At 43.8% G+C, this 26,635-nt stretch overlaps 1 protein-coding gene across 1 annotated transcript; it reads left to right on the top strand.

Moving 5' to 3' along the window:
* The first annotated feature begins 931 nt into the window (after positions 1–931).
* map3k3 (mitogen-activated protein kinase kinase kinase 3) lies at positions 932–23,000 on the top strand. The gene is made up of 17 exons (XM_080488644.1): positions 932–2,015; positions 8,472–8,543; positions 9,035–9,156; positions 11,437–11,477; positions 11,926–12,025; positions 13,050–13,163; positions 13,387–13,507; positions 14,075–14,208; positions 14,398–14,471; positions 14,665–14,732; positions 15,665–15,760; positions 15,853–16,014; positions 16,093–16,241; positions 18,039–18,170; positions 18,975–19,104; positions 19,200–19,377; positions 20,889–23,000. The coding sequence occupies exons 2-17, from the start codon at positions 8,540–8,542 to the stop codon at positions 21,115–21,117; spliced, it is 1,854 nt and encodes a 617-aa protein (XP_080344770.1). The 5' UTR covers positions 932–2,015; positions 8,472–8,539; the 3' UTR covers positions 21,118–23,000.
* The last annotated feature ends 3,635 nt before the right edge of the window (positions 23,001–26,635 follow it).

Raw genomic sequence — 26,635 nt, 5'->3', positions numbered from 1 at the left:
ATATATTTGTTTCATACAAAAGTAACTTTAAATTGCATTGAAGGCCTTTAAAAGATCCCACAATAGAGTGGAATGGTGCAAAGGCAGAAACCTGCAGGCATATTAGCAACGTGACTGGCACAGAAGAATTCCTGTAGAAGCATCCAGCCGGATGACCCGTTGGCCTTTGACTCAGTCACTGGGGTACTGGAACTACTGCACAAGCTCAGCCACATCTGGCAGGTACCAGAAGCTGTTTGGCAGTGGAAGATTTTTCATCTTGGCAACCCACATACCTGTTGAAGGCTGTCAAGGGAAATAATCCGGCGTTCCAAGGGTAAAGGAAGTATCATTGTTATAACAACAACATCATCTAACAAACACAAATATTCTTTATTTTTTTATGGAGTTTATACAATGGTACAAAAAATTCGATTTTCCACATTTTCCAACGGTAGAAGAATAAAATGATCTATTATATTTTGTTCCTTATGATAGGTTACGATAAGCTGCTATCTGTTCGCTTGGTGGTTCGCTTGGAAGGTCATGAGTTCAAATACCAGCTGGGGCTTCGTGACCCCCCCCCCACGAGTCTTTGGCGACACACCGTGGGGGTCGGGACCCCCTTTTGGACGCCACTGGCTTCATCACACACATACACAGCCAAAAACTGTCAACCCGGAGGTCGCGGGTTCGATCCCCAGAACGCAGGAAATTATATTCACAAACTAGTGTTTTAATGACATTGCTGACCGTACTCAGGTGAAACCAGTTCTCGAGTTAAAACTCCTGATTTGTTACAGCGGTGAAAGCGCCTCACGCCCCCCTGACGTCACCGCTGGTCCGCCCCCTCCAATAATGAGAGCGCGCTCCCGCAGACGGACTTCCACCGAGTAACAAGCGCGCCCCCGCGGCTGCAGGGCTCCAATTTACAGTTGCGGGATCTGAAACCGCATCAGGTATAACGACGTTCCTGCTCGCTCCGGGCGCACACACGACGCCTCGGGAGATATTTTCGCGGAGCCTGGACGTTAAGCCGTGAGGAGCGGCGCTCACCGCCCGGTGGAGGCGTACATAGCGGGTTCCGGTGGAGATCTTTTCTCTGTCAGGAAGTTTGACGTTACTCGGTGGAAGCCTGTTTCTCGCTTTGTTTTGGTTGGGAAAAGTTGTGGACGACAGCTATACTGCAAGCGATTCGCTGCAATTTGATTAAGAACACATGGTTTCACCGATGGGTTCATCAAACCTTACTGTTTTATCTTGTAATAATTCCTCATGAACTTTTAAGTTTTCAGTATGTAAAGTCTGTACATCGACGGACGATCCGAGTGAGCTGAGTTTACGTAAACCATGCGTCAATGAAGCGTCGTTTGTCTTTTATTTTCAATTTAGCGTGAATTTAGTTGTTAAACTTATCAGGACTTTGGTTATACGCACGTATCTATATGACGTTGTTATGAGATACTGTCATAACAGAGAAGAAAGCTCCAGTTTGGGAATATTTTGGTGTCCAACCTGGCAACCCCGAGGGGGAAATCTGCACAGTTAGCAGGAAGGGGAGCCGTCAAAATCACGGAAATCGCAGAGTGTTTCCCTGCGGCTCACACATGGGTTTCAAACAGGCTGCACGTCGGTTCTGCATCTCGTGTTTGAAGCCTGAAAACATCCCGGAGAACAAAATGTTTTGGAAGTTCGAGTTTTCCAAAGCCGCCGGGCTGCAGCGGCGCCGCAGCTGGAGCAGCTGGATGTGAGAGGCTTTTCCATCGGAACTTTTCCTGTGTGGACCTTCGACTCTTGTTTGTGTTCTTAACAGCCTGGAGAGACTCGCTTTCTCTCTCTGTGTGGGGGGTGTTGAACTTTCCGTTAAAGAGGACAGGCCAGCCCTCTTTCCCCCCGGTCACCCGGTGCGGGTGATCCCTCCGCCATGGCGTCCCGGTGTGACTGGACCGACGGATGCACCTACCGGGCAGACTCAGCCGCTGCACACCTGTGACCCTTCGGGAGGAGATCGGTCCTGTCCGGACCCACAGGGACAGGTGAGGGATGTGGGAGGATGCTGCTGCTGATTTACTGTCTGTCTTTTCACGAGGGCTGCACGATGTATCGAGAAGATGCATATGGTGAAGTGCGATAAGTTGTGTTTACATGCACTGTGCATTTATGCTCTGCAAGTTAAAAATGACAGAATTGGAAAATATGAAAGGCAAGTGTGATTAATTAATCATGATTAATTCTCATTAACAGTTTAAAACTGTTTAATTAACTGAGAGAGAAAGAGTGTTATTGTTGGGAGGAATGGGTCCCTGCATAATGACATCAATATCATCAATTTTGCACGTTTACACAACACAGTTCCAAGTGATTTTCCCTTTCAGAAAAGTTCTGTGTTTGCATGGCGAAGGTAGATGCAGAAAATGATGTCGTTGGCATGCCAAGGCAGAGGTCAGAAGTCTGGGAATCAAGTAAAAATGACCAAAACCAACAAACTGTTCCTCTTCTGAAGAACAACTAGTGTGAATTGCAGACACACATTGTAAAACAAAACAACATGACACGAACACATCTGGTGTAAATTAGTGGCAAGAGAAAGAGCACTGTTATTTGGAAGAACAAATACATGAACACCATCTACCTGTATTTTTTGCACATCTTATCGATATCATAATACTCAGCACTGATATCACATGTTCATCTGATGTTGCTCAGTCCTGTAAATGGCTTTGTCTTCCCGTCCACCTCAGACAAGACTCCTACCTGGCTGCATTTATTTCTCACTGAGATTTGTTTGTGAGAAGGGTTTTATCACCCTCAGTTGATCCTTGTAGGCTTATGATTATCAGTCAAGGTCCACTTCCTGTAATGATTGTGCTTGGCCATTAATGCTGTCTATGTACAAAAGCACAGTGCAAACCAAAAGGCCGACCGGCGTCAGCCTGCTAGTTTATATCGAGGGCAAAGAAAGCCCTATTCACTAACTATAACCCCAATGTAGAAAGGGAACAAACTCCTTTTGATATAATCCTGCAAACTGGGATGCCTGGATGAATAAAGAGACATTTGCAGGTCCTTTTAGACATGTCCAAGTCTCAATACTCACACATTAAATACATTTCACATGCACAAAATGTGACACGCTGCTGCAGTGTACTTCAGTATGTAATAACATTGTTATTCTATATGCTATCTTAATTAGGAAATGTGTAAAGGAAGCTAATGGAGATTTGAGACTTTAAGTCAAGTTCACAAAGAGTGTGGATATGATCCAACTTTTTACCTCTTAGAAAATCTGTGATGCAGTGCTACTGCTATTTTGTCTCGTTTTTTTTAATTCAGCATTTCTTTTGGTTGTCAGCTCACTGTAGCTCATAACAAGAGCCAAACTAGCCATTTATGCCACATTCCACCAGATTGAATTGTTTCCAACTGAAAGATCAGAATGTCCTGTTTACATGAACACTGATGTGCGGATTTATATGCAGCAGGAATATCATCAGATCCAGTCAGTAGATCAATCCCATAATGCGTGTGATGTTGGGCGTTTGTGACGTCCAGCTTCACGTGGAGGTGATTGACATTGAGTTTGTGAGCTCGACTAATCAAGGTTGTTTGTTTGTTTTCAAACTGAAATGCAAAATGAATACTCTCCTTGTTCAGGAACCATTTTCAACCACAACTTTGAAGTAAAAATGGAAAACTTTTATTGTTTTTTGGACATGCGCCAGTAGATTGACAATAACAACTACGGTATGTTTCCCTCCAGATTGTCATGATTCCCAGTACAGATTCTCTTGGGACTTGGTACGTTTATAGTTGAGTGACCCGGAATAAAAATCCGACTTGGTCGTCTGTCCACACGAATGTCTGTGTACTTGCCATTGTTAATGTTTATAGTACACTGTTCTCTGCTTGCATGTGTGTGGTTTCATTATAAAAACAAACAGCAGCACCCACTAGTGGTCCGGCATGTTAACTACATAGTTTTCAGTGTTTATGCCGTTTCCGTGTAAATGGACATCGTTTTCACAACGTTGCTGTGTCAAGGCAAAACTTTTCTGAAACAAAAATGCAAAAACGGTGCATTTTCATTTTCACCTCAGAGCCTGGTCAAGAAGAGATGATTTTATACACAGTCTGCAAAATAATCTAAAGTTTTCGGAGGTGGCGCGATCATGAAGTCAGTCACCTGCGAACCTGCAGGACGAACATGCAAAATAAAAAGTCTTGGTCAGAAATCTAACTAGGATTTTCTTGCTTTGAGGCAAACTGCGCTATCTCATGCTGTGATTTCCTTTCAAATCTTTTCATTTTAAAATGTTAGTATGTGTTGCTCTGTTTGTATGAGCAGAAAACTGACCCACAGTGGTAATCTTTATTCCAAAAATATTTAACTAATATTAAAAATGTAACTATATCCATTAAAGTATCACTGAAATAAGATGCTGTGAGTTGATCTTTAATGCAAAAGAGAAGATCTGATACAGCAAAACATAGACTGCGTTTTATGTTTTAATGAAAGTTCTGTTTATTCAAGTCAACACATCTCTGTATTTTGTTTGCGTATTTTAGATTTTAGACTTCTGTTCATGTCTCTTTCTGTTATAAGCAATCGCAAATGCTCATGCCAGAGCAGCCACCATCAATACAAGGTGCCCGGCGCTTCCTACTTGTAGACACTATAATTGTAACTTTGTTTTTATGTTCTCGTCAATCTGTCCATCCATTTCTGTGATGTGTTTCAGACGCTTCCTTCACTAATGTATCAGCAGTGTTTTGAATGATGTCCAGAGAAATGATTGTTTACGGATGTGAAGATGTGACTGGTCAGATTCAGCTCATCAGCTTCAGCCAGCCTCTTTCCCACCTCACACACATCGCACCAGCTGACTGCTCAAGGGTGAAGATTAAGGTCACATGACCGCTGTAACCATGGAGACCTGACAACCATCAGATCAGTTGGTGAACCATGATTTAGCGTTTTCGCTTGAAAGGTTGCCGTGTGAACGGCACTTCTGGCCCGGAGCTCGACGGTGCAGGTTACAGTGACTCCCTGTGGCGAGCTCTGTAAAACAGAGCAGCTGAATACAAAATACTACACTTTCGTAGACACAGGATTAACGTTTATCTCCACATCTGAAGATAACGCTTTGTTTTGTTTTGTCTTGTCTTATGTGTTTATCCAGACATGTACCGATGTGCCAGGATCCCTCTTGAAACTTTTCAAGTTTGTATCATACTACTTCACAGAATAAGATTGACTTTCAAAACTCGTATTACAGACACATACATTCTTATTTTGATTGCACAGTTCAGTGTATTTCAATGCATTGAAAAAAAAAAAAGAAACACTACAAAGGGCTTCATGTTTCCAAAGAAAGCACGAGCTCTCTTGAGAGTGCACTATTCAAATGTGATGGGCTAAACCAGAAGCATATGTGCACCTGAAGCCGGAGAGACACCGGGCCAGGGGATTTTGCCGCGAAGCGCCCGGAGTCCAGATGCATCACTGGCCTGAGACCGAGCGGACTGCGGCTGGGAAAAACAGCTTCAGACTAAACACCTCTTAAAGCAGACAGAGAAGAGAGGGTGGGGGAAAATCCATGTAAATCCTGCGAGTCCTGGAAATGCGATACAAGGAAAATAAAGCAGACACAGCTGACTGGACTGGTAGAGCGCAGCTCGCTCTTCATTGAATTCCCCACATTCCACCTGGGAGGTCATGGCAATCAGTCGAAGCTGCAGAGGATAGTAGGCTAGACAGTAGCTTGAGGATCTAAACAAAAGGGAGGGTTGTTGTTTAGAAGGACCAGTTAGTTCTTGAAAAACACACTGTAGGATACACGTGAGGTAACGGCTCCATGTTACCTGGAGTGACCGTACACCCGTGAAACAGTAAGACTTTCACACTTCATAAACTCCTTGTTTTTTAGTAGGATATAAAAGAAAAACAGCTGTAAGCGTGAGGTTCTGGATGGTTGAAGGACATGAAGGCTTGGCTCTCTCGCCGCTGGCGGGAACATAGAGCGGCGGAGGCTTGAAAGCGGCGTGGCAGCGCTCCTCCAACCACAGGCGGACGTGCCCGGCATTCCTGCGGGTGATTATTACCCAGAAGTCCACAGAGTCGATGAGTTGCCTCATGTGCCCGGGACTTTCATTCAGTGTACAGAAGTTTCTCCCATGCGGACGACCCTCAGACACTCTTCATCTTGTTCTCTGTCCTTCTTTGACCTCACAAGTTTCATTTAAATCTTAATTGCTCCTTCATTATCCGAGCCAGTTGCCTCTGAGCAGTTTGTTGTGTTGCAGAGCCGAAGCAATAAAAAACGAACAAAAACACAACTGGTTTCCATAAGGTAAACTCAGGACAGCTTCGAAGGTCCCGAGTCTTGTTTGCAAGCTGGATGCCTGTAGCGGGACACTTCAGCATAAAGAGGGCTTAATGTTGTTTTTATAGCGGAATGAAAGTTTTCCACCATTTTAACGCAGCGTACATACAGCTCCACTCATGTCTCCGCCTGTAGGTATGAAGCCACGCTGTTCATGTGAATGAAATGTGGTGTAATGTTTTCATTTGTGCGAGTTGTCACAAGACCAGCTTCACTGTACTCGTCGACAGTTTTACCCTGTTTTTGATGGTTACTGATGCCAATATGATTAAACGCAAATGGTTCTTTGTGCCTGTTCGTGAATTACTTGTGGTGTAGCCAACAAACAGATCTTTAAAAAAAAAAAAATAATGGAATACTTTCTTGGCAAAAAATCTAAGTTTGACTGAGAAGTATAGAAAAGTAGGACTTTGAATGAGAGAAGAGTCTCTGTAGCATGAAATCAAATTGTCACATGACTTTAAATAAACGTGGATGACGATCTGACAGTAAACCGCCAAAATGCAGGTAAAGTCTACCGTGTCTATTGTGCGTGGATGCTCAAAGCACAACTCAATGAAAGTCTCCCGGTCTCATTGGGTTGTGCTTTGAGCATCCACGCACAATTAAAATATCACTTTACTGAACAGGTCTGGGTAGAAGGTTGGATTTCGAACCAACATATATTGCATTGTAAAGCTTTTCCAAGCCGATCATGTGTTGATAATATTGTGTATCCATACACAGAATTTATTGTTTGAGTTGAAGTTGGGACAAAGAGTCTAAAATAGTTTTCGAATGAACATAAAGCTCAGCCATGCTTGAGTAAAGAGAAAAGCGAGGTCTGTGGATTCTTTCTCTAAAGTGATTCTAATCCGGTCTAATTTGATGAAGGATTGTTTGTCTTCTGGTTTTATAGCCTATTTTATGCTGTGGTTGCAAACAGTAAGTCAGTTTTATTGGTCCGTCACGTAAGATTCGACTCCCACCAAGTGCACTTGTGAAATGTGAGTTTGTGTTAGAAGTCACAAGAGCACAGGACGTCTCCTGTGTTCAGCATTTGTTGGATCAGTTTGAATACCGAGGTTTATTGGTACAAATTTGAGGGAAACCCTCTCCATCGAAGGAAATGCCTCAGTTTATAACTCTGTTGACGCCTTGAACGGGGCAGATAATATTGCCTTGTTAACATCAACAATAGAGTTGTGACACAGCCGGGTCGGGACCCTGCAGCTCGTGCGAGCCCAGCTCGTTTTCAAAGCTGCTCCGTGTTTGAAATGGCAGAAAACTCCTGGTGAAAAGAGCATTCCTGCCCGCGCGGCCCGGGCCAGCGCGACCGCTGCCAGGGCAGATTCCATCTCAGCCGTTTCCAATTGTCGTTCCTTCTCATGGGCAAATGCTCACATGCTCTCTCTCTCTCTCTCTCTCTCTCTCTCTCTCTCTCTCTCTCTCTCTCTCTCTCTCTCTCTCGCCTTCAATCTGGAAAACCTGGCTGGCTTAAGTTACATGTCTGCAAGAAATTTAGCATGTCAAAGAGTTCGTGCTGCAAATGAAAGAGAGGTTCCCTACGTTGCTTTATATAGAGATCGTGTAATAGAAGCGGGTAGACACGACATTAGGAAGGCGCACTTTCGTAAAACTCTATGATGAACGACCTGAACTCTCAATCTTCATGATGCCCATGCTAATTTCCAAGTGTTATGACGGCACCGTCATCTGTCCATGCGAATGTCCGTGTGCTCCCACTGTTAATGTTTGTCACGTCTTGTTCCCTGTGCTCGTGTGTCTGTGGTTTTAACCCTAACAACCACCAGGGTCAAATCGTGGCCTGGCATTCTAACTACATCGTTCTCTGCTGTTTCGCTAAAAAAAGAAAATGTAAAAATTATGCATTTTCACTTTCAGCTCAAACCCCCAAATATCCGCTTTTCTTGCTCAGTGGGAGCGCCTGCAGCTGCACTGAGGTTGTCAAAATTAGATTTGCACATGTCAAACAAAACCTGAATGAGACGCTTTCTGGAGAAGGTCCACAACTGTTTTTGGGAGTCAATCTAGGGGGTTAGAAGGAAAAGAAAATGTTGCGAGCCTCCGTTCACTGTGGCTCTCCGCTCTCTGTGTTCACCTCCACAGACTGTGAGGGCGAAGGGCTCAGCAGCGCCACCTTTCTGAAGACCACGCAGTCAAAGTCTGCCGCAAAAATGAGTAAGTCTTCACACGCTTGATGTTACACAGAAACACTTTACCACACACTCCAAACATCTTTCCCAAGGCCAAAGACTTGTGTGAGCTGCTGCTCTAGACACTGTCAGGTGAAGGATTGGTTTTCAGCCCTTTAAGAGAGAGGGGGGGGAGGGGGGGGGGGGGGTTCTGGTCCTCTCAGCTGCCCTGGGGGTTGTGTGATGTCTGTCCAAACTACACAAGGCGAATATTTTCCCTCCGTGCGCCAGTCCAGCCAAGGCAGAGCTTGCCCTGAGATCAAACATGGGAATAGGCATATCAAAAACACGGCAGGTCTTTCCTGCCTCCAGTAAGCTGTCCCAGGAGAAGTCTCAGTATGGCTGCATTTACCGATCACCGACCATTTCTTGTCGTGGACTCTGGGCACCGCGGCCCGTTTCCACTCTCACAATCAGGCTGGCCAGTTTCCAAAAGACTCTTGTTAATTGTATGTTTTCACCTATTATCCCCTCCAGATGAGAGGCAGGCACTCCACTCCATAATGAAGGACCTGGTGGCTCTCCAGATGACGCGGCGCCAGCCCGTGTTGTCATACGACAGCGGCAAAGCCAAGGCACCAGCACAGGCCAACAGACAGGTGAGAATAGAGACACGTAAAATCATGAAGACCCCCTTCAATAGGTGAGAAAGTTCAATTAAAACTTTAAGAAGAGTAATTAACAACACATGTCTGAGGATCGGTTGTTTTCCGTCTGAAAGTGGATTTTAGCTCCCTGGACAGCGAGCTGACGCTTCACACTCTTCTTACAGGTCAGAAAATGGCAAACACATGCTGCTGGGAAAGGGAAGGCACACTCAATATGGACTCAATCAAACACTTTGATTTCAGTATTTCGTCAGTGTGGCTCGGATGACAACTCAGTGATGGTTATATTTTACACAGTCGGAATTGCTTGATACGAAAACTAAAATCGGTGTGATGCAGCTTTTAAAACCAAGAAATGATGTTTCTTCCTTTTCAAACCGTTGATATTGCCCAGCACCAGTGTCAGAGTTTAGGAATTTGAACCTAGTTCTGATTCATGTTTCAGATAAAGGCTGGAAACTCAAGAGTCAAGAGGCAGAAACTGTGCTCACATAGGGCCTGACTTACTAAGCTCTTGCATGGAACGTGCTAAATTGCATCCTCATGCGTGATTTACTTCATGATTCAAATGAAGTTTTGCATGCTAATATTTGACACCCCCGGGGTATATGAGAACAATGAGCTGGAAGTGGAGTGCTTCCACGTTGGTTTGCTTGCGATGATCACGCAGTGATTGAATGGAGCCGAGCCTCCTCCAGCACAAAAAATGTGAAGTTGGACACAACATTTGAGGGAGTTATAAAACATATTGCAGCCTTGCAGCTAATAAATCTTAATTCTAAGAGATGATCGATCACAAAGTCCAAATGAAGTCCGTAAATAAAAGTGAGTAGGAGCCAGCTGAGGAAATGATAACAACAGAATCTCTACTGAGGGATGAGATGATTTATGCTTCCTGTTCATGCGTGGCGAACTCAACGCAGTAACAAACAACGCATGTTTAGAAAGGGTGTATATCACTTTGTACGGAAGTATTTTTGGATAAACTCCTCCACTGTTTTGAACGATCTAGGCTGATATTCTCTGCTCTTGATAGTTTACCTGCTAAATGGAGAGTGAATCTTCATTTTATTTTGCAATGTTTTTGCAAACCTTTTAGCAAATCAGGCCTTTCGTTGTTTTGTGTTTCGGCTCTGCAGACGGTTCTTATATTGCTGATTTTCTTTTCAACTTGTGTCTTATCAGGAGATCCTGAACAAATTGCTACTGATTTTGTTTAATTTGCTGCGCAATTTCTGTTTTCTTACATAGTGCAATGATATGGAAACACCTGCTTTTAAGTTATATCTATTGAAATAATTTTAGAAATCATGATTGCTTTAAATAACGTTGAAAACATACCAGATTACCCATCTAGATATCCATTCTGAGAGCTTATTGTACTTTTTGTACCCACTTTTTTCTGAGTAGATCACTCCCCTCAGTCAAACTCATCGCTATACTATTGCTTCATATATTAAATGAGTATTTTTCATCGTATTCTGTTGAAGTTCCCTCTTTTTGTGTGGAGAAGCAGCCCACCCACCGTGTTTCTTTCCTTTTCTTAGCGAGTCCTCAGAGATTAGCCGAAGCCATCGGTGCAGTTCAGTGGTCGTTTGATGAAAAGACGTCAGTTTGGAAAAGCTGCTTGCAGCACTTTCAGGATTGGATGTGACTTTCACACTGGGGCAGTTTGTATTTGGCCGGGTAGCTTTGAATGAATGCTGGGAACGGTCACTGTGGTTTTGTCTGAGGGGAATAAAAATGCTTGCAAAATAACTGTGGGGTTTATCCAAAGAGTAAATGATCTGAGCGGGATTTCAGTGTTTCACGGGGATTGCAGGCTGGCGAGTTTTCTTCATTTTTTATGGTAAACTGTGGTTGAAAGCAGAAGACAGTCAGTGAATGCTCGTGGTTGTAGCTCAGTCGAAGGTCACTGGAGTTCACTGCTTTCTTCACTTTGGTTTTTTATGCCGATTAAACAAATGGGAACTAACACATCTTATAATCGTTGAGCTTTCAAGGTGCTGGTAAGTTTAGTTTGTTACTTTTGGACAGAGCGAAGCCAGACGATCTCCCTATTTCCAGCTGAAGCTGAGACACTCAGAGCCAACCTTCTCATCCGGCTCTGTCCACGGATTCAAGAGTTTATTTCCTCAAATGTCTGACTGTTTTTTAAAAACACGAGCTTTTCCACACCGAGACAGAACATCGAGTTTGCGCTGAGCCGAGAGAAGCACAAGAGAGGCTTCCTTTGAAGACTCTGACCTTCCTGTTTGTGTTCTCTCTCAGGACGACGTCAGGATCAAGTTCGAGTTCTCAGGTGAGAGGAGGTGAGTCTGAATTTTTAGTCTTTCTTCACATGCAAGTTGTGTTTACGTGGGCTTGTGTACACACAGCCGTGCGGCGTCCCTCCATGTGTGAGCGGGGGAAAGCATAAACACACACATACGCTGGAGACATAAACACTTCCACTGAGGCATGCTGTTGGTGTCACTCGTTCTAGTTCATGAGAAAGTGCACACAACCCAGGGCTTAATTCAGACTGGTATGTTGAGCTGGAGAGTGGAACGGGAAAGGACTGTGGTTAGCCTGTGGCTGCCAGCACCGACCGCAAATATGCAAGGTGTACTTGGAAGAATGTGCGCCCGCTGGAAACGGCAGCATGTGTGCGCGGATCTGGCTCGCACGTGTGCATGTAGCCGAGGAGCACTTTCTCCACCAGCCGCGACAAATCTCTCAAAACCTGTCCCTCGGCGGGACGTCTCGCTGTGTTTTCAGGATCCTGATGTTTGGACGGCCTGTGCAGTTTGAGGAAATTCAACAGAAAGTCAAGACTGTCTTTGGCCAGCAGCTCGACCTGCATTATATGAACAATGAGGTAAAACTGTCCGGCTCACTCTGCTCGGTGTGGACTCCTTCACCTCTCCCAGCAGGGTCGTATGCTGCGCCGAGCTCTGCAAAGCAAAGCAAAAACACAAAGGAAATATTGTATTTAGTCTCTTCTGCTTTGTGTTAACATGAGTTACAAGCTCACATCTGAAAAGTATTCAGGGGGAAAAAAGTGCTTTCATCATCTGGAGCACCGATACTCAACCAGAGGTCCAGAACCTTAAGATGCTTTGTAGAATTTACTTTATTTAATGTTGGTAAGAGTGAGTGTTCCTACAAATGTTTGGATTCTCTGTAATGTTCGACTCAGAGATCAGAGAGGGCCTGGATGCTTTATTAAGAGGAAAACAAGACGGGGACCCTCTGATCTAAAGCAGCGCTTTGTACTGAGATTAATTTAGTTGTGGGGTTTATCTGACCTTCATCATCAACATGTATCACAATTATAGATATAGACAATATTTAAGTAACATTAGTTTGGAGCCTATTTTCCCTTTATTATTGGATATAATCGTTTTAAAGTTTTATCAAAGAGATGATGTAACATCCATTCCCTTTACTTTTTGGGCTTACATTAGCCAGGTGGAAAATAAACATACTTTATATTGCCAGATAAAGCAACTTTAAATTATTTTTCAACGTTTTAGTGGAACATTTAGCAGCTAATGATACAGATTATTTCTCCAATAGGTGATAGATTTAGCTAAAAAAGACTGAATGCACCCTTTTTAAAACTATTTGAAACTACTAGTTAATCTGTGTGAGTGTCATTTAGTGTGTAAAACAGGTAGTTTATATTAATGACTGACTTACCCTACCTGTCTGAAGCAGCATCATGGTGTCATTTTTAGCAGACAGGAGCAAAAGATCAGTTTAAAATATGTGGTAATCCTTGGTTACGACTTGTGATTACACACCTAAACAATCACAGATCTTATCTGACTCCTCTGTTTCACTCTGCCATGTTTGAGTTTGATGAGCTTCCCGTCTGTTCGTCTTGTGTCTCGGAGCAGTTGTCCATCCCTCTGCGAGGTCAGGACGACCTGGACAAGGCCATCGACCTGCTGGACCGAAGCTCCAACATGAAGAGCATCAGGATACTGCTGCTCACTCAGGAGCACAGCAACGTAAGACACACACACACACACACACACACACACACACACACACACACACACACACACACACACACACACACACACACACACACACACACACATACACATGGAGCACCAGGTGGTTGTGTGCAGTTAAAGCCCATCATTGCACCACTGCTGTTTCTTCACTGCTGGACAGTGTCATGACAAACCCTGATTGATGGAGTTTAAACTCCCCGTCTTCTGCCTGCAGGTGTCCCCCCCCTCCCACCACCCGCCTTGTAAGCAGGTGAGGATCAAATCTTCCCAGTCCACTGGAGACGTCAGCACTGCGTACCAATCCTCCGAGCCCAGGGGGCGCCACCTGTCCACCGGTACGTAACTCCATCCACAGTTCAGAACCCTTTTAGGGTTTCACTCATTGAAGCTGCTGTTGGCTCATATTCAGAGACGTTCACGACAGCTGTCTTCACTTCTTACTGCTGTGAAATGCAGCTTCTACTCCCCATGTTCTCCTTCAAGTCATATTTTATTATTACAGGTCAATAACATATGTCTTTCCTGTAGTCTGTGCTCTCTCGGTCTCCCTCTCTCTCTCTCTAGCTGCTCTTTCTTCTGCTTCCCCTTCTCGAAACAGCTCCCCTTCCTTTTCCTGTTCACCATCACTAGACTGAGCATGCTTGGACAGCAGCCAATCAGATTGCAGAATGCTATTAGTGTGGTTTACCATAATTTTTTTCTTTTCACTCCAGAACAGAAGGGGTCAAAGTGGAAATAGGAGGACTTAGAGCTGAGCTGTATGGCAGCAGCAGGCAGTAAATGCTAAAGAACAGCATCTTTCAGTGTGTTATAGATTTAGATGACATGTCAAAGCTTGTGCAGCTTCCACGTTTTAGATTATTTTCTTATGTGCAGTATTTTCCTTTGTTTTCTGATCCCAGGTTCTCAGAACACGGGGCGGAGCTCGCCGCCTCCCGGCTACGTTCCCGAGCGCCAGCAAAGGATAGCCCGCCAGGGCTCGTACACCAGTATAAACAGTGAGGGGGAGTTCATCCCCGAGACCAGCGATCAGTGCGTGAGTCACTCCTACTGAGAGAGAAAAATGCGTGGAATCATCCACCTATAAACTTTAACGAGCTGCTGTCTGTTTCTGCTCGTCAAAGAAAGTTTGAAGAAAAGATTTCAGGCACAGGTTACTACAACTGTAAATATTTGTGTCATGAAAATGTCAAACACATCCATTCTTGGTTCTGTTTGCATACAGGTGCTGGATCCCTGGAGCAGTGCGGAAAACTCTGTTTCTGGAAGCTGCCAGTCTTTAGACAGTAACTCAGACAGGTGACTAATAAACAACTCAATGCTTGCACTTGCATTCTATTCAGCTTCTATCATGTCTCCGTGTTTACTTGGCGAGAAAGGAGTAACCCGCTCTGTTTGAACGGCCCGATACAATCTGAGGAAATGTCTGTTTGAGTGGGGGAGAGTTGTCAACGTCTCGCACTCTTCTTCCTTCCCTCTGGCTCTCACACAGCCCCTCGCTGAGGAAGTCCCGCATGCACAGAGCCAAGAGTTACCCTGACAATCGACAGGAGTGCTCAGGTAAGAGAAAAGCGCTCACAACTTTACCCTGTGGAACGCCACCCTGCACACAAAGTTCAATTCCAGGCCTTCCTGTGTGAAGTTTGCATGTTTTTTTTTTCCTGCACTCCCGGGTTCCACAGCCCACAAACTTGCATGAGAGATTAACTGGTGACTCTGAATCATCCATAGGTGTGAGTGTGTGTGTGTGAGTGTGTGTTTGCCCTGTGTTAATCGCTCTGCAGCCTTGACCTGAATGAAAGTGTTGTTGAAGATGGATGGATGGAAGACATGAGTCACGAGTCTCCATCCATATAAACGTAATGAAAGCAAGCCCGGTTGTAAGGACTTGTTTTTCTCAATATAGGAACATTTACTTTAACACTTAAACATATTTTTGGCAAGTGTTGATTATTCAGATCTGTTGAATTTATTATTTATAAATCCAGCCATTTCAATATAAGTGTTTCATTTTATTTGAAAGCTCATTCCCGTTATTTTACTTAATAAAAGTTTTAAACTTCATAGAATCGAATTAATGTCATAAGATCATGCCCCTGGGCTTCATGGGGAAAATTAAACACAAATACGGCTATGATATTATAATATAAGAACAGGAGCTGAATGAATGTGTGTTCCCCACAGTAAAAAATATTCATCATTCTTGTTGGACTCGACTGTCAGTTCTTTTATTGTTGTTGTTTAACTGAAGTCAAATCACTGGAAAAACATGGTGTGGAAACGGCATAACTGGTTATAGTTTCACCATTCAGAACATTTAAATGAAACCCAGCATAGAATATTTGCTCCGACTGCTGTTTTTCTCAAATAAAGTCTTTGAGATTAAGTGTTGTTTTAGCCACAAAAAAATTGCTCTTTGAAGCAACAGGACATGATGGAGGAATATTCATGTAGATTTCTCTGATGAAATGCCTGTGGATGTTTCCCTTCAGACAGGGAAAATCATGTGTATGACCGGGTGGCAGGTAAGGGAGGCACCTATCCTCGCAGGTACCACGTTTCTCTGCATCACAAAGACCACAGCGAAGGTGAGAGAAACTAAATCTGCCTTCGCTTTCATGTTCATCGTCTGTTGGAATCGTCCTCCGTTATGCTCAGAGCCACACTCTTTCCTCTCCAGGTCGTCGAACGTTTCCCCGGATCCGCCGCCCTCAGGGGAACCTCTTCACTCTGGTGCCATCGCGGCGGTCGCTGAACGGCAGCGAGGAGAGCCTGGGCAGCTGGCAGCTGGTGGACGCACAGGGCCGGCTGCGGCCGCAGGAACGCTCCGTCGGACACAAGTGTGAGTGTCGCGTCGGGGCGGGACTCCGGGACGAGAAACAGTCAGCGGAGTCACGACACTTGCATCTTTCTTTTCCAGCTCCCAGTGCTCCTGTGACGTGGCGCCGAGGGAAGCTCCTGGGCCAGGGCGCGTTCGGTCGGGTTTACCTGTGCTATGATGTGGACACGGGCCGAGAGCTGGCTGCAAAACAAGTCCAGTTCGATCCGGACAGTCCTGAAACCAGCAAGGTGAGAGGCAGACGGGGGCTCTTCCACTTTACTTGTTATTGTGCCACGCTCCAGCTTGTTCTGCAACGAATGTAGAAAATATACAGTTTATTTGTGTATATTTGAGAGGGCTTTTCTTTCTCTGATTGTTTGAATTTGAAGATAAATACCATTGATCAGATTCATATCGATAACACATTTCCCAATCCCTGATAGGATTAGCTCAAAGATTAGACGAACCAGTAGAAATGTTCTTCAAATGGACACTTGGTGCTTTTCTGCTGAGTCCAGTTCAAATCCTGCTCTTTTACACGTCTCTGCTTAATGAGAACTGTTGTTTTGGAGGAAATGTCGTCATGTCCTGGTTAATTTTACTGTCTAACTATTGAAACCTAGCTGGACTTTTAACTGTAAGATGGTGAAGTGAAGCTTGTTGTTTAATGTGGAATCGGCAGTCTGTGCCATCGTGCCGCTGTAAACATGCCAACAATGACTTCATGCCTTCATACGGTCACACAGGAATGCAGGTTGTAGGCATGAGCGGCCAAGTGGAACAACAATGAGCCAAACATTTTTATTCTCAAAACCCTGAAGGTGCCGTATAAAACATCTTTTCCCACTGGGTGGCAGTAGTGAGCACGCATATTTTTCACATTTATTTAGTTAGCGGTACAGGTGTCGACACATCAACTCACTACATCATCTTGTGGTGGAAAGTGGTATTACTACATGGGGCCTCCTGAAGCAAGTTTTAGTTTTAAATCTGTGCAGTTTAATACACAGAGCTGATACTTTGTCACATTTAAGATGTGAGGTCTGTAAAGTAGAGGGTTTTTTTGCTTTTACTTCCAATGATGCTGGTTTGCCTTCAAGTTTGTGGAGAAATGTGATGAATGTGTTCAAAATGGCTAAAACGGATTAAAATGGATCAGAGAAAGATAAAACAACTGAAACTTCTAAAATGGCTAAAATTGTTGTCTGAAACTGTTAAAAAGTGCTTAAACTGCTCAAATGTCTAAAGCAGCTGATGTCCCTCAACCAGTTTAAACTGTTAAAATGCTAAACAGCTAAAACTGTTCAAATAAAATTTCAAACAGCTAAAATTCCTTAAGCTATTAAAAAAAACCCACTTACCTGTTAAAATTCACAAATTAACTTTTGAAATTGTTAAAACATCTAAAACAGCTTAAGATGCTGTAAAAAAAACATTACAAGGCTATGAAGTGGAAAAAGGCTAAACTATTATAAATTGTACTAAAATGTCAGCAGTTCTTGATTATAGTTTATAACATTCATAAATTCAACCTGAGCTACAGTTTTGTCAAAGTTGGAAGTTAATAAGTTGGATTTGGAAGTAAAACATGTTTTGTGGCTCCAAGTGTCCGTAAAGCGGCGAAAACATCATTGAGTCAGTTTCAGACGTTCTGTCACTTCCTGCCTGTGAGGCTGACGGGGCGGCTCTGCCTTGACCTGCCCCTCACCCCTCTAGATACCCTTGCAGCGTGGAGCCTGCAGCCTGGGGTAGATCAGTTGTTTCTGTAAAGCTGGCCTGTGTGGAGGGACTTGGGGGGGGGGTTACTATGTGTCTCTGTGACTTCCCCCTCCTCTCTCTCTCTCTCTCTCTCTCTCTCTCTCTCTCTGATGTAAACACAGGAACTTCTCTTGAGGAACTGCTGTTTTCTCCTGTTTGTCCTCTGTATGTTTATGCTTCCATTTGTTTGTGATCAGCTGTAACAGATAGCCATTCTGGGAAAGAAACATTTAATTTGAAAAATAAAACGGGCTGAAAACTCCTGTTTTTTCGGCGGGTGCGTGCAGGAGGTGGGCGCTCTGGAGTGTGAAATCCAGCTGCTGAAGAACCTGCACCACGAGCGCATCGTGCAGTACTACGGCTGTTTGAGGGACCGCAGTGAGAAGACCCTCACCATTTTCATGGAGTACATGCCGGGGGTGAGTCCAGACACTGGAATCACAGATTATTCAGCACAGTTGGGGCAAGACCACCCTGCAACATTCAAGGTAGTTGCTCATCTGATAAAGGTTTGAAATATTGAAAAGAAGTAAAAGTATTCAGGCTTTGTGCAGCCTGATATTTACCGTGTAGCTTTGGTGCTAATGCTATTTTACTAGCAGTGAAGTAGTTCTCTAGTGAGAAGTTAGTTAGTTAGTTAGTTACTACACTCTGATCCCTAGTGAGTAAACAAACTGCTGAGACTTTCATTGAAAAGTTAATGTCTCTGTAACTCCACCGTCTGTAATGGACCTTCTGGTGGGCTGTGACTTGTGTGTTTGATTCCATCTGATCTGAGTATTAATTTAATTTGATCTGACTAATTACAGGTGCATGACTTACCTTAATGAGTTATCATCAGATTAAACATTCTCCTTATTGAGATTACACAAAGGAGGACAATTTTTAATATTGGGTCAGGTGTGAGACTACATTTTTTTAATTTCAGAAAACTGTTTAATTTTCTCAACAATAATGTCAAAATGCATACTTGGATACATTAAAAATGATTGAATATATAAAAACAATATTTCTGTAACATGGTTTTAATACAGTTTAACTCCATGATTTACTCAATGTTTCGTCTCCAGCTCAGTAAGGTAGCAGGTTGGAAAGCGTTCATATAATTGGATCCCTTCAGTATTGTGCATTGTTGCAGCTCCAATAATTGATTTAATTCAAACTCAATATATCCACAATATTTAGAGGTTGTGCAACCTCTCAAGAGTTTTCTTTCCTTTCAGGGTTCAGTCAAAGATCAGCTGAAGGCGTACGGCGCCCTGACGGAAAACGTGACCCGGAAGTACACCCGACAGATCCTGGAGGGCATGTCGTACCTGCACAGCAACATGATCGTACACAGAGACATCAAAGGTTCGACATTGAAGCGGGAAATGAATATTCAGCAATGGAGACGTTCACGAGATGGTAACGTCTTCCTCTGCCACGTGTCCACTGTCGCCCCTCAGGTGCCAACATCCTGCGGGATTCGGAGGGGAACGTGAAGCTGGGAGACTTCGGAGCCAGCAAGAGGCTGCAGACCATCTGCATGTCTGGCACTGGCATCCGCTCCGTGACCGGCACCCCCTACTGGATGAGTCCGGAGGTGATCAGCGGAGAGGGCTACGGCAGGAAGGCCGATGTCTGGTAGGAGCAGGAGACACACGCACACGCACACACGCACACACACACACACACACACGTCAAAAAGACTTTTACGCCGAGTCCAATTAAAAAAATCATCAGGTTATTCGACTACTTTTGAGCTTCATGTGTGACAATTTGCAGAAAGACCAGTGCACTGTTTTGCCTTGTCTCCATCCACTGGACATTTAGTTGAACTGCAATTAAAAATTTATCACAACGCTTTAAATCAGGGGTGTCCAACCTCGGTCCTCGAGGGCCCCTGTCCTGCATGTTTTAGCTCTCTCCCAGGTGCAACAGACTTGATTGCAATGAAAGGCTCCTTATTGGGCTTTTTCACAACCTTGGTGATGACATCATCATTAGATTCAGGTATGCTGAAGCATGGAGGAACTAAAACATGCAGGACATCGGCCCTCGAGGACCCAGGTTGGGAACCCCTGATTTAAATGATCTAAAACACTTTGATGCGAGTAAATCCTTTGTGTAATTATCAAAATGCGCCATGAAGGGAACCCAAACCTACTGGTTGAAATCAGAATTTAGTTTAGATGGGGATTAAAAAAATGAGATTTTCTGTTAGTTTTTCACAATTAAATCAGGTATGGGGATATTTTTCTCCTCTTCTTTCTCCTTTTTTAAAAAAAAAAAAAAAAAAAAGACACGAAAAGTCATAGTGATATTAACAAAGTTAGTCAGTCTGGAAATGAATCCTCGAATGTCTTACCTCAAGTACTCTGTGCAGTATCGAACCCGTTACTTTTATCGGTATCGGTGCATCCCTACCAGAAATGAGGTTACTGAACATCATAATGAACAACTATAATAATAATGAACCCTAAGTCATCTTTCACTTTCAAACATTTGTTAAAGGACGCATTTTATCGCAATTTTAAAGATTTTGTACTTGGAAAAACAGGTGAGAGCCTTTACTTTCAGCCAACACTGCATGATGATGCTAACAGCTTTTTGTCCTCTGTGGTGGTGTTGTTACTTAAAGAAATGATCATGGCCTGGTAGGAAAAGACTTAAAACATCACTTAAAAAGACAGCATGCAATATTTTCTCCAAAGAAAAACTTTCAAATTGCCAATTAATCACTCTTTTAGTACTTGTGACATGTGTCAAACAAATATGTGCAAGTTTTTATTTTTATTATCTATGGAGGATATTTTGTCATATACCAGTTGAAATAACAACGGTATTCACATTTTAGAAGCTGTCCCACAGAGACATCCAGTGGTCAAAGATGGTATTTACACATAGAAGTCGCATGAGCAGTCAGATAAGTGAACAAAAAGAGACTTCTACTCCAGAAAATACAGTAATTGTATTAGTTTATGATTGGATTGTGATTTTTGAAGCCCAAATGTCTGAAAAGTACTTAAGTATTCCCGTTAGTAATATTTTTTCTCTATAAAAGCTTGGGGTGGAGGGGGAAACATTCCTCCGCAGATAGAAATATGTGGGATTTGTCTCGGCTTGTTCTAAAGTGAACACAAACTGTCTTGCAGGAGCCTCGGCTGCACGGTGGTAGAGATGCTGACGGAGAAGCCCCCGTGGGCCGAGTACGAGGCCATGGCGGCCATATTCAAAATCGCCACGCAGCCCACCAACCCGTTGCTGCCGCCGCATGCCTCCGACCAGGCGCGAGACTTCATCCGCTGCATCTTTGTGGAGGCCAAGCACCGTCCGAGCGCCGAGGAGCTGCTGCGGCACCCCTTCTCTCAGGTGGTGTGCTGAGACCTGCGGGTTTCTGATGGAAGCATCACATCCAACCCACCGAGGCTAAAAGACATGGACCAAATGTCCTCCTCTGGAGCAGCCAGCCCCACCATGTGCTCTTCCAGGAGTCTCCACAAGGGGGAGATGGATCACAGGTTAAGTATGTGGTGTGTTTCGACATGCCTGTGCACCAGTTGTAAACGCTCTCGTGTTTACAGTCACTCCTGTTGGAATCCACCCCAAAAAAACTGCGCACAATTTTTTGCCCCGATTCACCTGAAAGCTCCCGTTGTCCTGCTCGGATGGAGACGGAGAGGATTTTTTTTCTTCTTTCGATGCCGTCTTTTTATCTCTGTTCTTCAACTACACCTCTGTGTTGTTGGCCTGTTTCAATCGCAGCACCTCAGAACGAAGCAATTCAGTATTAAGTCCAAAATACACAACCTGACAGTGTCTCACATGCACCACAACTCCTCCCAGCTGGGATTTGCTTGGTAATTGTTACGTTTAAAGACACCGAAGCGGCTTTCATCCATAAACACTTAAGCTATTGTTTGCAGAGATATTTTTAGCCTTTTATTGGTCCTCAAGGTTTGATGCAAAAGTCAGTATTTACACTTCCACAAGCTGAGTTGTAGCTAAATAGTAATTTGCATTCCCCTTTTCCACGGAAATTAAGACTCCCAGCTAGTATAACGGACCAGAATGAGGCCCTGTTTACACTGTTTACAACGTTTAAAGTGAAAACGCATCGTTTTTGTTTTTTTTACGGAACCAGCAGAAACTCTGAAAATATTGTAGTTTTCATGCCAGGCCGCGAGTTGGCGCTGTTGTTTTTGTAATGAAACTACACACAGATGCACGCTGAGAGCAACACGCTATAAACATTAACAATGGCGAATACACGGACATTTGTACGGACAGACGACCAAGTTGGATTGTTATTACCGTGACTGTCAACTATATACAACTACAAAGTCCCAGGAGAATGTGGACTGGGAGTCATGACACTGAGTCAGTGGAAACACACAATAGCAACAATAATTCCTCCAGAGCATTTTCAAAACGTAGTTTTCAGTGGCTTTGAGAACTGCTTTCGTGTAAACGGACACCCGAAACGCAATGAAATGTTGACATTTTCACTTGAAAACGTGTAACCAGGGCCCTAATCTCAGCAGCCTTCATCCGTGTAGTGAGTCAAATGAAAGTTTGCTCCAGTTATGAGTTTAAATTCAAACATCAAATCCAGCAAGACGAGTCAGATCTTCCTCACTTTTTCTCTTAAAATTGACTCATATTTTTTTACTTCCTCTGTTTCACCACACAGTGACTTACCGCCCACCTGCTGCCCCCCTGTGGCAGCTCTCAGTATCACAAGTGCCAAAACAAAGACAATCTCACGTGGCTCAGCTTTTTAGACAAGTGTTGCTTTTTAAAGTGAAAAGCTTTAACCCGAGGGTGACCTTCAGATCCTCCCGTATTGTTAGTGTGTGCGCTTGCGCGTGTGTGAGTGTGAATGTGCGCGTGTGTGCGAGTGTGTCTGTCACAAGCAGCCCCTGACTGAGAAGCCTGAGCTTCACCATCAAGTCCAATCGGATGCACTTTGATATAAAATGAATGTTGTCGGGTTTTGTTCAAATTAGACTTGTTTTTTTGTAAAAAAAAACCAAAACAAAAACAAACTTCAAATGTGACATTATTTCCCCCCACTTTTATTTATATCCCCATGTTCATTCCAGTTAGAGTTTATAAGTGAATATATCTATGTATAAATATATTTTTGATATTTAGACTGTGTCAGATGGAATGATACTGAATCATTGGAAGCAGCTGGTTTTGCAGACATTACAGAATCTGGGGTTTTGGAAATGAAAAAAAAAAAAAACTGGGTGTGGGGGGGGGGCGAACTCTGGCTGCGTGGTTCTCGTTCCAGTCCAGATTATCTTCTCCTCCACATACAAACACACACACACCTATAGCTACACGTTTATTATAGGATAGTATTTCCTGGAAACAGTGTCTCATGAATGAAACTTTTAAAGTCTAAGCTCACAGAAGAAACTGCTGGGGGGGGGGGGCGGGGGGATTTTTGTGTGTGTATGTATGTGTGTGTGTGTGATGTCAGTGTTATTAAAGTTTGTTGGCCAAAGACGAGCAGGATCAGAGCCAGCGCTGGACGCCAGAGTTCGCTGTCCTACCCACACGACGACTTTGTTTATCCTCGGGTTTCAGACACCGAGCCCAGCATTAAGCTAATATCTAGGCAAAGGGCTCAGAGTAAAGCTTCTTCTTTTTTTCTTTTTTTTTTTTTTTTTATTTCTACGGGGCTGCTAGTCACTGAAGGCAGCTAAAACATGTATGCGAGGCGATGAAAATGGAAATAAAAGAAAAAACCCCGGGATAAGCAAATGAATGCACATAGTTGCTAGAAATCTACGTAAGTGATATGTACCATGACAAGACTTGCAGTGCAAAGTCTCTAGTATCAGATTTATTTTACACCAAGAAGAGAGTAGTCTGTTATATATTCATTTCATGCCTTCTTTCCAGAAACAAATAAATGAATGGTTTTTATTAATATGTGTGCTTGGATTGTGTCTGTGTTCACGGCTGCGGCCGGCCGTCCTCGCCGAGCCGTCGTCAGGAGACTGAGCTCATTGTGAGAATCCGTTTGATTGATGCCCCCGTGCTTTTCCATTCTTCCGCCGTCCGTTTGTTTCTGCCTCTTTTTGGTTTTTTTCCCCGATGCTCTCGTGAGGAAAAACAGGAGGCACACACAGGAAGAAGAGCTCTCTCTGTGATTGTGTCAAACGGAGAGACGGGACGGACGCACTCTTTTTCTTGAATCGCCGCAGCTGAGACTTTGCTTTGCTCGTGGAGGACTTAGTTTCTGCCTTCATGGACTGATTCATTTGAGATTGCAGAAGTGTCACCGCCGCGCAAAAGCCACAACACGGAAGTCACAAGATAAATGTAAAGTCACAGCATGAACGCAAAAGTCACAACACGCAATCCCAAAAGAACAACATAAATACAAACGTCGCAACCACACATGTAAAGTCACAACAAAACTGCAAAAGTTGCAAAACTCGTGCAAAATTCACGGCACAAATACCAAAGTCAAAACACAAAAGCCAAAACATAAATTGTAAAAGTCATAACTTCGAGTACAAAGGCACAAGATTAAACAATTTAACAATTTAAACAAGAATATAGAAGTCACAATAATACAAAAGTCACAATGTGAATAAAGAAGTCACAACATTACAGAAATTGTAATGAGATAACAGAAGTCACAACAACAATACAAAAGTCACAGCATGAACACAGAAGTCACAAGGTTAAAAACTAAAATCCCAACACGAATACAAATCCACAATGCGTATGCATAGTTCAAGCCACCTCAGAAGGCAGCGTAGTGTCTTGTGCGTTTGTGTTGTAGCTTTTGCATGTTGGTGACTCGTCTGGTTCGTCTCGACTTGAACACAAAGAGGAAGAGAGGAACGTTTCATAGTAAAGAACCCAGCTTTTCTCTTATCTCACCAGCAGTTATCACTTTCTTTTTAAACACATGTGTTTACCTGAGCGCTCTCTGTACCCACACACTGGCTGCAGCGGGTGTTTGTCTCTGGGAGCCGGGTTGTTGACGTGACGTGTTGGTGTGGTATGCCGGTCTGGGCCTCCGTCGTTCCTGCTGACATGCAGGCTGGAGCTCGGGGCCTGAAGCGGCTCTCCAGCTCCTCCCTTTGTGAGCTCTCCGTTTTGGACCCAGTGATGCTGAGTCATAGAGCTTCTCTATCCCCCCCCCCTCTTTTTTTTTTTTCCCAGGAGGCCTCTGCAACATGAATTTCAGCAGCGCAGGTTAGTAGTTGATATTAGTGGTAGTAACAGTAGCTTAAAGATATTGATTAATAAGGAACGCCTTCTTCTACGAACAGCAGTTTAGTGAAATGGTGAGGGAGTTTAGTGTATCAAAAAGTGCTTATATAATTTTGCTGCTGTCACATTAACAGTGTTTGACGCATTATAGTTAATGTTTAACACAGCTACAACAAATACAGTCATTAAAAAGTGTTTTAATGAAAATGTTCACGATAAGATTCCCGAATCAACTCGCAAGATGCACGACACAAGAAGGAGACTGAAAAGACTGAGGACGGAGCGTGAATTCGAATGGAAAGAGCATTTACAGAGGGGCCGAAGTCATACGAGCACCTGAAACGTTCTTATAATTAGCCTTTACCTTTTTTTGTTTTGTTCACATGTTTTTCCTCAATGCTGCCAGTTAAATATTGTTATTAAAGGGAAAATTTGCACAGGATCACTTTTTCGTGCACGTAGTCTTCTCATATATCAGGCGACAAGCGTTCTGTGGCCTCGGTCCACAGTGCACCGGGTCCATGTCCTCACTAATGAGGACTGACCGAGGTGGGAGACATAAATCCTGGACGCAGCCTATTCTCACAGCGAGGGGGTTCTCCTCTGCTTTATTCCCCACTGCCTTGTTTAATTAACACCCGTCCTGGCCCTGACGCTGCGGCGGAGGCGGGGCCAAAACGCTCGTATCTCCAGCTCATTGGTGGAGACCCAGTTTGGTACGCGGCCATCAGACGTTGGTTGAGGTTCACGAATGGCAGCCGAGAGGTTCACACCGGGAATCCTGGGCGTGAAATGCCAGAGCAGTCACACTTCGCTGGCAGCCATGTTGCTTTGGCCTGAGATCACTGCGGAGGATTGAGATTCAGCCCTGCGCTCCGGCTCTGGCACATAAGATGCCGTAGACATGAATCAGCTGTTTGACTTGGCCCCTCCACGACTCTGGAGCGGCGGAGACCCGCATCAGGACTTTCTTCTCCCCCTGCGCGGATGTTTAATCATCGGGACGAATTACCTCAGTGACCAGATCTGAGGCAACGGGGGCGATTGTCTGAAAAATCCAGCGGGCCCAAACAATCAGTGTCACCATAATGATGCAGGCGTGCTCTAAATCCTGCGAGACGGAGACTTCTGGATCAACAAGTCTCTGCCAGGCTTACAGTGTGCCATCTCGTTTGAAGCTCCATTAACAGGGACCAATTGGAATTCAAGACACTGTGTTGTTGTTGTTTTTCCACAACACTCAAAGGCCAGATAGTAGAGTCACTGGGGCTTTATTTACTGTCTCCCTGCTGTACCACTGGTTTCCACTCCCGGTGATTTTTACGACCCAAAAAACAAAGACGCTCTGTTGTGCTTCTACTACCTGTAACAAAACAGCATTTAACCACACTGGGACTGTTTCGGCAAACTCTGAATGCAACAGACTCCGTTTTTTTTTTAAATAAATGTGGAAATTTCAGATTTTTCTCTTTAAGTTTCTTAAGTGCGAACAATGTCACTGTAACTGTTGAGCCTGAAGGGCAAAGCTTTAAAAAAAATGTTTTCTCAAATATAATGATTTCTGTAAAAAAAAAAAAGAAAGAAGAGGGGGGGTAAACAATGCAAAACATGTTTAAAAAAAATATCAAGGTATCCTTGGTTAAAGTCAACTTCCTTC

The sequence above is a fragment of the Lipophrys pholis genome (genome assembly GCF_963383615.2).
Source record: "Lipophrys pholis genome assembly, chromosome: 19".
Lineage (NCBI taxonomy): Eukaryota > Metazoa > Chordata > Actinopteri > Blenniiformes > Blenniidae > Lipophrys > Lipophrys pholis.
Note: the sequence above shows the minus strand (reverse complement) of the source record. Positions and strands in the feature narration are given on the sequence as shown.

Coding starts and splice junctions, on each gene's coding strand:
- map3k3 (XM_080488644.1), top strand. Junction 15,761..15,852: donor TCACAAAGACCACAGCGAAG/GTGAGAGAAACT, acceptor TTTCCTCTCCAG/GTCGTCGAACGTTTCCCCGG. Junction 16,242..18,038: donor ACAGTCCTGAAACCAGCAAG/GTGAGAGGCAGA, acceptor GGGTGCGTGCAG/GAGGTGGGCGCTCTGGAGTG.